General features: G+C 41.7%; 1 protein-coding gene across 1 annotated transcript; it reads left to right on the top strand.

Annotated features, from left to right (window-relative positions):
* Positions 1-1280: 1280 nt before the first annotated feature.
* Positions 1281-9091, top strand: GSTUM_00008193001 (uncharacterized protein; the record flags this gene model as incomplete). Its single annotated transcript, XM_002839895.1, has 3 exons — positions 1281-1341; positions 1819-1832; positions 9071-9091. The coding sequence occupies 3 exons, from the start codon at positions 1281-1283 to the stop codon at positions 9089-9091; spliced, it is 96 nt and encodes a 31-aa protein (XP_002839941.1).
* Between the last annotated feature and the right edge of the window lie 2593 nt (positions 9092-11684).

Raw genomic sequence — 11684 nt, forward strand, 5'->3', positions numbered from 1 at the left:
CACTGGTATGAGAAGTGGAAGATAAAACTTTGTATGCAAAGTTCGCAGAGATGCGGCAAGATAAGAGAGTCCGGATATAAAAACTGGACCAAGGGGCAAAAGTGCCTACCAAGGGTTCCAAAGGAGCAGCAGGACGTGACTTGTATGCCAATGAAGGAGTCAAGATACCTGCTAACGGACAGGTAATGATAGTAACAGGAATAGCCATCGGACTACCAGAAGGCACCTATGGTCGGATTGTATACCGAAGTGGTCTAACAGTCAAACATCAACTAATGACCATGGCGGGTGTAATCTACGCCGACTATACAGGTGAAATCAAAGTGGTTTTAGCCAACCTGGCTCAAGAGGACTACTAAGTCCAGAAAGGCGATCGAATCGCACAGTTGATTATCAAAAAAATCAACAAAGAGGATCCATAAAAAATAGATCAACTGGAAGAAACCACCAGGGGAGACGAGGGATTTGGATGCAAAGACGAAAACCAGAGTGACACAACAAAAGGAATTGAGATCAAGGAGATCACGGCACAAGCCTTCAGAGGGTACAATGGAAGAGGAGATACAACCGGAATTCTAAAATGGAGATATGAAGACGAAAAAGCGGTCCTAGCAAAACTTAACATCAGCATGGAAATAGCAATCCAAGGCAAGAAATACCAAAGCAAAAAAGAATGGAAAGAATTGATTTCAAAAGAATATCATCAGTTCACGAATCTATTCCATAAAGAGGAAGCTACGGGGCTACCACCCTGAAGACCCGGAATCGACCACAAAATTCAGCTGGAGAAAGATGAGAAATCGGGAAAAACAAAAGAGATTTCCTACCAGATGTTATACCCACTAGGAGAAGCGGAGCTCATAGAACTTAGAAAGTACATCGAGTAAAACCTAAAGCGAGGATGGATCAGAGACTCCTTTGTATCAGGAGGATCTCCAATACTATTCGTCAAAAAGAATGATGGAAAAATGAGACTCTGTGTAGACTACAGAGCCCTCAATTCGGTTACCACAAAAGATTGATATCCACTACCCATAATCAGAGAGTCACTGGATAGACTACAGTCAGCAAAATACTTCACCATACTCGACATCAAGGATGCATACCACAATAAACGCATCAAAGCAGTAGACGAATGGAAGACTACATTCACCTCAAGATAAGGGATGTTCGAATACTTGGTTATACCTTTCAGGCTAACCAATCCACCAGCTTCATTCAAAGATGGATTAACATAGTACTCAATAAGTACCTCAACATATGTTGTATCGTATACTTAGATGATGTTCTCATCTACTCGGAAAACCTGTAACCACATCAGAAGAATGTCAGCAATATTATGTCCGCAATACAAGGATCAGGAATGATGTAACCGGTATGGGTACTTGGTTATTGGTTTTGTTTTATGTTTTGTTTTAAGTATCGCTTTGATACTTGGTTTGTTTTAATTATCATTTGATACTTGGTTTTGTTTTATGTTTTGTTTTAAGTATCGCTTTGATACTTGGTTTTGTTTTATGTTTTGTTATAAGTATCGCTTTGATACTTAATTAGTTGCACCAAAGTGTATCGATTGATACCTTTGATTAGTTTCGTTCATGCTAAACATGAACAGATTTGTGTATTTAAAGACCGCCTGTTTCTACGACAGAAAAGGCAGACTTTGACAGATAATATTTTAATATACTTGGTTGAACAGTTACTTCTTTGTTCCTCAGTACACCCTCAAAGTTTCCTTTAGTTTTCAGCTCTCACCTCCTCTCCAGAAGAGTAGGCCACCTGCCAAACTATCGTATCCTTTACCAATAATGTGATTAGCACCTTGCGAACACGTTACAAATGAAGATCAAACCAACAAAATGCGAATTCCATAAAGAAGAAACCAAAGACCTCGGATTTATCATCAATCGAAGTGGGGTCAAGGTCAACTGAGTCAAAACAGCAGCAATATGGGATTGGGCCAAACCAAACAATAAAACAGATGTTCAATGCTTTATAGGATTCTGTAACTTTTATCGAAGGTTCATAGAAGGGTTTAGCAGACTTGCAAAACCACTCTATAACCTAACCAAGAATGACAAGAAATGGGAAAAGAGAAAAACAGAACAAAAAGGATACGAGGCCATCTGGACACATCTGACATCAGCACCAATACTGGTACACTGCGACCCAAACTGAAGGACAATGATTGAAATGGATGCCTCAAAATATGTGTGTTTAGGCATATTATCGCAATAATTCAAAGATGGAAAATGGAGGTCAGTGTCTTATCGATCCAAGATAATAACCCCTGCAGAGTGCAACTATGACATTACAAAGAACTATTGGCAATAGTTCCAGCATTAAAGGAATGGAGAAAATACATTCTAAACAATGACCATCCAGTCCGAGTTCTAACCCACCACAAGAATCTGGTCCCATTCATCACTACGAAGGAAATGAACGACCGCCAGATAAGGTGCATGGAACATCTCAGCAAATACAACTTCAAAATTGAATACCCACCAAGCAACGAAAGTGGGAAGCCAGATGCTCTCACAAGGATTGCAAGCGACAAGCTACAAACAAAAGAAGATGAAAGGATCAAACAAAAAACACGAACGTTATTACCAAGAACCTACTCCGAGGCAATGGCAATCCAATTCATATCAACAGAAGAAAAGGAAATTGAGAAGTCAAATGAAGGAGACAAGACAATTCAGGCAATAGGAAAAGTATTGGAGGAAGGAAAAAAGGAGATGAAAGGAATCACTCGGGATTTATGCCAATGGAAGAATGGAAACATATTGTATGAAGGAAAATAATAGATTCCGGAAGAAGAGAAGATAAGAACTGACATCATACAACAACACCAGGATATCTGAATAGCAGGACCCGGAGGAACTGCGAAAACTACAGAATTCATCACGAGGTCATTCGATTCACCAGGACTATGCGAAGATGTCAAAAGATATACCAAGAATTGCAAAATATGCCAAAGGACAAAAACAGCTAAACACGTACTATATGGATTACAGAAATCGAATGAAGTTCCCGAACAACTATAGGAAACAATTACTATGGATTTCATCACGGACCTACCGTTATCAGAAAAATGCGATAATATCCTGGTCATGGTGGATTGTCTGACCAAAATGAGTCATTTCATTCCAGTCACAAAATATATGGACACGAAGGATTTTATACAAATATTCTTCAGAGAAGTCTTCCGGCTTCACAGCCTTCCAGAATATTATCACCGATTAAGCCACGTTATTCAGATCAGGACTGTGGAAAAAAGTAATAGGAGCAATGGGAATACAAAACAGACTAAGCACAGCATTTTACCCACAAATGGATGGACAGACAGAACAGATAAACGCAACACTCAAACAATGTTTATGGGCCTATGTTAACTACCAACAAGATGATTAGTACAAACTGCTATCAATAGCCGAATTCACATACAATAATGGAAAACAAGAGACAATTGGGACGACACCCTTCTTCGCACATTACGGATAACATCCACAAAGTCTGGCTATATATGATACAATTAAGGGTGTGATACCAGATCAAACAAATATGGGATAATTATACGAGACATTACAATACGAAATGAGTCCAGCACAGCAACATCAAAAAGAACAATACGATAAACACCGAAGGCCAGATCCAAACATACAAGCAGGAGATATGGTATCGCTAATACCACGCAATATCCATACAACACCACCATCAAAGAAATTGGACTACAAGAAAATTGGGCCATTCAAGATACTAGAAAGAGTGGACAACCGAGCTTGTAAACTTGACCTTCCCCCCTCAATGTGAATACAAAACACATTCCACATCTCACTCCTCGAAATACACAATGATAACAAGTTTCCCTTACAAACAATTATTCCTCCTCCTCTGATCGAACTAGACAGAGAATTACAATACGGACTCGACGAAATAGTCAATTGGTAGTTCTTCTACGGTCACCTCCAATACCGAGCCAAGTGGACAGGATCTTCACCCGAATACGATAAAACTTAGTACTACGTACAAAACATGAAACATGTACAAGATGCCCTGTAACGTGTTCGCAAGGTGCTAATCACGTTATCGGTAATAGATACGATAGTTGGCAGGTGGCCTGCTCTTCTAGAGAGAAGGCGAGAGCTGAGAACTAAAGGAGGCTTCGAGGGTGTACTGGGGAACAAAGAAGTAACAGTTCAACCAAGTATATTGAAATACTGTCTGTCGAAGTCTGCCTTTTCCATCGTAGAAACAGGCGGTCTTTTAAATACACAAATCTGTTCATGTCTAGCATGAACGAAACTAATCAAAGGGATCAATCGATACACTTTGGTAAAACTCTTTAAGTATCAAAGCGATACTTAAAACAAAACATAAAACAAAACCAAGTATCTTACGATACTTAAAACAAACCAAGTATCAAACAATACTTAAAACAAAACATAAAACAAAACCAAGTATCAAACAATACTTAAAACAAAACATAAAACAAAACCAAGTATCAAACGATACTTAAAACAAACCAAGTATCAAACGATACTTAAAATAAAACATAAAACAAAACCAAGTATCAAACGATACTTAAAACAAACCAAGTATCAAACGATACTTAAAACAAAACATAAAACAAAACCAAGTATCAAACGATACTTAAAACAAACCAAGTATCACACGATACTTAAAACAAAACATAAAACAAAACCAAGTATCAAACGATACTTAAAACAAACCAAGTATCAAACGATACTTAAAACAAAACATAAAACAAAACCAAGTATCAAACGATACTTAAAACAAACCAAGTATCAAACGATACTTAAAAACAAAACATAAAACAAAACCAAGTATCAAATGATACTTAAAACAAACCAAGTATCAAACGATACTTAAAACAAAACATAAAACAAAACCAAGTATCAAACGATACTTAAAACAAACCAAGTATCAAACAATACTTAAAACAAAACATAAAACAAAACCAATAACCGAGTACCTGCACCGGTTACATTCCCCAAAACAAAACAACTGTTCAAACCAACAAAACCTAATAGTCATCAAAAGCGGATTCTGAGAAACTAAAGGCTTCAGTTTCCGCTAAAAACTCTTCATCATAAGTGTCACACCAGGGACAAGTTGAAATCCTAAGAAAACACTTAAACTCGAAGAAATCTAAATCACAGTAGTCACGAATACCAGATTCGTGCTGTACATCAACCCAAGCATGATCACAATCAGGACAGTAGTCAATCCAGAGGATTTCGAAGTAGTCTTCAAGTTGGATAGCATCGCAGTTCAACAACAGTCCAACAACCTGTTGTCGCTGCCTCACATTGAGCTCCACATAGTTTGACATCGTTATGGTATTCGGATGGTGATTGGTGACTAGATAAGGTTGTCGAGGGCCTGCTCCATAGCTTGGTTTTCCTCATCGCTACTTTCGAACTCCGACTCACAGTATGGTGCCCAAAACCCATCTCTAGCTTCGAGTTCTGCGTGCCATCGCTCAGTTTCTGGCATTGTAGGTGTCCAACACATGGTGATATAATTGATTGTTGGGGGGAGGGATTCTTTTGGCATGTTGTCTTTCCACCATTCGTTCACCATATCCATAGCGTGCTCAAGTCCTTCCCGTGGTTCCCAACTCTTTTCGCTTGTCGGATATCCTTTCCATTTGACTAGGAACTGATCATTTCCATGCCAAAGGCGGTGGTCTCGGATTTCTTCAACTTCCCATTCATCCTTCTTATCGATGATGATAGGTACAGGCCGAGAGTGGGTCCTTCCAGGAAACTTGGAGTCGTCATTTGGATGGAATCGCTTCACGGCTGAGGCATGGAAGACTGCAGTATTGCGGCGGTACATGCGTCCATCCATCTGGACAGTGTAAATCTCCGTATGCTCATCAAAGGATATGACTTTGAAGGGTCCGCACCATCGGGGTTGTAGTTTCTTGCTGTGTCCGACATTGGTAATGAACATGTTACCATGTACCATGAGCATGTCTCCTGGTGAGATGGGAACATGTTTGTGTCGTCGTTTCTGGGCAGTAGTGGTGCTTCGGAATTGGGCAGCCTTAACAGCTTGGAAGGCATCGTTCCGAATTGCTTGGTGGCGGTTTAGATGGTCATCAGAGGCAGGGACTGAGGAGTTCTTGAATAGAGTTGTAGGTAAGAGAGGATATTGGCGGCCAAAAACAGCCTTGTATGGTGACATCCCCAAGGTATCTGAAAATCCGGCGTTGATATATGCAGCGAGCTCAACAAGGGCTGGTTCCCAATTAGTTTGTCGTTCATTGATCATATTCCTAATTCCGGTCTTAACTTCGCGAATCTTTCTCTCTGCTTGGCCATTCGTCTCATGATGTCCAGGGGCAGCCATGAGGTGGTTTATTCTGAGAGAGGTCAAGGTTTGCTTCCAGAATCTGGCGGTAAAGCGGGGATCAGCATCACTGACAAAAGATAAGGGGTACCCGTGGGGGGTAAACAAGTATCGTTGTAGGTTATTCCAGGTGTCTTTGGAGAAGTCGGTAATCTTGATTGGTATTAACCAGGTGTATCCAGAGAATCGATCCACAGCTACCAGGATGGTGTCATATCCAGCGGACTTGTTGAATGGTCCTGCGAAATCGATGGCATAGGATTCGAATATTTCACTCGGTATCTGGAGTGCCTGAAAGGACTCCGGCTGTTCGCCTTTCAAGGTGTCTGAGCTTTCCCTTCAATAAGTTGAGTTCGCTCCTTATTTGCCTGACAGAGTTTGCACTGCCTGACAAAATCGCGGAAGTCCTTTCGCATTTCAGGCCAATAAACATATTCTGAGGCGTATTGGAGGTTGCGATCCGCACTGTGGTGTCCTTTGTTGTGAATCTCGGATATGACATATTCTCTAATAGTCATTCCATTGAACATGTGGCCCTTTGGTATGTATAGGCAGTGTTCACCATAACGGGTGCTGGTATATACCATTCTGTTTGATATGTTGTAGGGAGCAAGATCTCCATGCCTGGAGCTATCCATGGCTTTGAAGTAAATTGGGTCATGGCGATATCCTGCTATCATTTGGCTTCGGAAAGAGGAGGTTAATTCTTCCGTGATTGATCTAACATCTCGTTCATCCTCAATTAGGGATCCTCTTGTTGGTTCGATAGGGGCTTCCTCTTCCTCAAAGGTTTCGTAGAGTTGACGCCGATGCTCGGGAATAGTAGGGGGTATGACCAAGACAATGGTTTCATTGTTGTATATTCGTAAGGGTCCACTATAAAGTGGTCGTGAATCGGTTATGGGAGGAGAGGATGGCGGGGCTGACTGTGGGGGGTGTAAATAGGATATTGCTTCCACATAGGCTGCTGCTTGTTCGAGTTCTTCAAGACCTTGGTATCGTGTTGGAACAGGATTAAGGGTATGAGGAGGTTGGGTTGATTCATCTTCATTGATCATCCCTTCTGCTCCTTCTATGGTGTCGAAACTGGTGTCTTTGGAATCGTCAGTAGGCATATAGTACGATCGCTGGTATCTGTTGCCGAACTTGATCTCAGTCTGGTGAAAAGGGCAGGTGTCATGATAACTGTGAGACCAGTGGAGTCTGCTTTGTTCAAGTTGGTGAGGAGGTGTGCTGCGGAGCGAGCAATTGTCTTTCCATTCTTCATTAATGTCCTTTCCTCGTTCTGTTCCGGCAGCACTGTACATGGTGTAAGAAAAAGGATTGGAGGGAGTGGCAGAGCTGGCGGTAGCCATTGATGGTTCTTGTTCATAAGCGGTGTCGTCAGGGCTGTCCTCGCCTTGTCTTGTATGGTCGTGAACAAGGGGAGGGTTTGCGAAGTCTTGATTCTCATATAGGCGGGAGAGAGCATCAGCTAAATAGTTCGTTCTTCCAGGGGTATAGATGATTTTTGCATCGTATTTGCTGATCTCACCTATCCATCTTGTTCTTCTTCTTCCCGGTATTTTTTCTGTTTTAAGATTAGTGAGGGGTTGGTGGTCGGTAACAATAGTGAAGGTATTGCCCATAAGGATGTGATTGAAAGCGGTGAGAGCATCAATCACAGCAAGGGCTTCCTTGTCTGTTGTTCCATAGTTCATCTGTGAGTTATTGAACTTCCTGCTGTGTAATGCCGCCGGCCTTGCCATTTCATGGGAGGCCCCTTGTCCAACCCATGCTCCAACTCCAACATCCGATGCATCAGTAATCAACCATATCGGTTCTGGTTTACTATAGTCGATAGGTTGAATAACATTGGCGTTTTTAATCAAATCCTTGATTTTGGTAAAGGCTTGGTCATGAGTGAGGGTCGAGGCAAATTCTGCATTGCCGGTAAGGTCTGTGAGCGGTGCTGTCACAGTGGCGTGGTGTGGGCGGAACTGGGAAATGTAGTTGACTAGTCCTAGGAATCGCATGAGTTCCTTTTGATTCTGGGGTGTTGACCGTTCCGTTAAACAGGCTATTTTTCCTGGGGCTGCATGTATTCCTTCATCATCTATAACATGTCCTAGGATATCGAGTTTATCGGCAAACAGGATTGATTTGTTTCTGCTAGCGTAAAATTTAGCTTCCCTAAGTTTGGTACAAACCAAACCTATATGGTAGGCGTGTTCTGTTACAGTGTTCGAGAAGATGAGAATATCATCAATGTAGACCCAAACAAAATGGTGGAGGTATTCACTTAGCAGGTTTTCCATAATTCGCATAAAGGTGGCGGGCGCATTCATATCACCTTGTCACATAACTCGGCTAATGAAACTTCCGAAGGGTGTTTTGAAACTGTTGTAGTATTCGCTTTCTGGGTCTAACCTTGTTTGGAAGTAGGCATCACTTAGGTCAATCTTACTTGGGAATCTAGCCTGTTCAACTGCATTTAGGATCTGGGTTTGGTTTGGGATAGCGGAGCTGTCCATAACCGTGTTTTCATTCCGTAGTTTGAGATCAACCAAGGGGCGGATTCTTTTCCCATCTGCTTTGGGTTGAACAAACATAGGAGCGGAACCAGGGGCTTCTGCCCGGTAGATGACTCCTCTTCTTTGTTGTTGGTTGATCCAATCACAAAGTGGGCTTTTGTAAGCGTCAGGAATAGAGTAGGTGGGTTGGTTCTTGAGGTTAGAGGGGTCTCGGAGGTGGATGTGGTGATTCACCTCTCTCATAGATGGTAGTTCTTCGGGTATTTGATCAGGGAAAACATCAGAATACTCATCCAATAGTCGTATGGCAGTTGTTTCACAGACTGCGGCTCGGTATTCTCCGCTTGTTGGCTTGCATGAGACTCTGACCTTCTGATCTGGGAAATCGATAGTTGATTCCCCACACCTGATTATAGCTTTGTGGCGATTCAGGAATGGCATGCCTATTAGGGCATTGTATTTGGCTAGATTTCCAACCAGCATTTCCTGGGGGGGTAGGATTGCAGAACCAAGTCGAATGGTCGTACTACAGGTTTTCTGGCTTGTGGATCGTGATCCTTTTGCCGCCATATTGACTGGTATGGGTTGGTTAAGGTCTCGGGTAGGGAGTCCATGGACAGAGACAAAGGTATTACTGATCATATCTCTTCCGATTGCACCAGTGTCGAATAGGACTCGAGCCCTTTTGCCATTGATCAGGATAGTGCCTTCTAGAGCAGTGTGTTTTTTGAATGTAGCTGGAGGTCGAACACTGTTGCATTCCACATTGATGTATCTAATGTGGATCTCTTCATATTCACTGGATGGAGCGTAATCGCTTTCAATATTGTTGGCCGACGCCTCTTTTTTTATAGTCTTTCCTTTTCCTTTCTTCGTAGGACAGTTCTTTGCCATGTGCCCTGTTTTTCCACATTCAAAGTATTCTCCCTTTTGCCATCTCGATTCTTTGGAGAATTTTGTTTTCTTCTTGAAAACCCGTGAGGTATCATCTTCAGAGATGCTGGAGGCTTTGTGTCGTGGCTGGCTGTTCCTATTAGAGGATGTCTGTGCTTTGTAGGCCTTGGTCTCATGGAGAATGGCGTCCTTTCGTTCTGCTCTAGCAATTATTATTGCAATATCATCGCCGTCTTCCTCGAGTGGTTCTACTTCTCGCCGGAGGGTAGGGTGCATAGTGTCGTAGAATCGTCGCTTCAGGATGTATTTGGAGATACTTCCTCTCTCCATTCGGTCCTTATACATTATTAGGTTCATAGCCACATCGGTGATTCGCTTGACATGTGTTCCGTTAACTTGCTGGAGCTGGTTGAATTTGTTGTATAAGAGGTCGTTGGTTATAGAGGATTGGAATCGTCCTTTCAAGTAATCGAGAACTGTAGATCCTCTTAATCTTACATTCCCGCCGAAGTCCTTATAGCATTGGTGGTATGCGTCGGTTGCCTTTCCTTCACAGAATGATCCAATGATAAGTCCGGTTGTAGGGTCTTCCACATCTTTTCCTTGTAAGAGTAGGAAGTGTGAGAGTTCTGTGGCCCATTGTTCAAAGGCTTCAGGTTTGAGGTCTTTCCCTTCGCCTGTGAACTTCGCTGGGAGGTGAAGTTTAAACTTAGGGGGTTCAAATGCTGCGGGTACCTCCTCTTCTTCAGGCCTTGCCCGAGATTTCCCTCCTCCAGAAGGCCCTCCTCCTGTGCTAGCCATATCTGATTCACTACTAGATTCGGGGTCGTTTGGAGGTTCAAAGGAAGGCTTCTTTGCTGGAGTAGAAGGGCATTCTCCTGGAGGTTGTGTATCTTCCGTGTTTGCAGGATCACCGGGCTCTTTAGCAGAGCGCCGGGGTTGTTTCTTCCTTGTAAGGTCTTGCCGTGGGATTTGCTTCCCACTCCTGGTCGTCAAAGACTCTATCTTGGGTTTGAGATGAAGCCGAATGTACTGAAATTCTGCCGCTTCTCTCCGCTAGCGTTCTGAGGTGGATATCGATAGGTTGATCAGGCCTAAATCCGCGGACAGGTTCTTAACCACTTGCTGAGGTTAAAAAAATGTAACGTGTTCGCAAGGTGCTAATCACGTTATCGGTAATAGATACGATAGTTGGCAGGTGGCCTGCTCTTCCAGAGAGGAGGCGAGAGCTGAGAACTAAGGGAGGATTCGAGGGTGTACTGGGGAACAAAGAAGTAACCGTTCAACCAAGTATATTGAAATACTGTCTGTCGAAGTCTGCCTTTTACATCGTAGAAACAGGTGGTCTTTTAAATACACAAATCTGTTCATGTCTAGCATGAACGAAACTAATCAAAGGTATCAATCGATACACTTTGGTAAAACTCTTTAAGTATCAAAGCGATACTTAAAACAAAACATAAAACAAAACCAAGTATCTTACGATACTTAAAACAAACCAAGTATCAAACAATACTTAAAACAAAACATAAAACAAAACCAAGTATCAAACGATACTTAAAACAAACCAAGTATCAAACAATACTTAAAACAAAACATAAAACAAAACCATGTATCAAACGATACTTAAAACAAACCAAGTATCAAACGATACTTAAAACAAAACATAAAACAAAACCATGTATCAAACGATACTTAAAACAAACCAAGTATCAAACGATACTTAAAACAAAACATAAAACAAAACCAAGTATCAAACGATACTTAAAACAAACTAAGTATCAAACGATACTTAAAACAAAACATAAAACAAAACCAAGTATCAAACGATACTTAAAACAAACCAAGTATCAAACGATACTTAAAACAAAACATAAAAGAAAACCAAGTATCAAA

This window comes from Tuber melanosporum (genome assembly GCF_000151645.1).
Source record: "Tuber melanosporum whole genome shotgun sequence assembly, scaffold_43, strain Mel28".
NCBI classification, from domain to species: Eukaryota; Fungi; Ascomycota; class Pezizomycetes; order Pezizales; family Tuberaceae; genus Tuber; species Tuber melanosporum.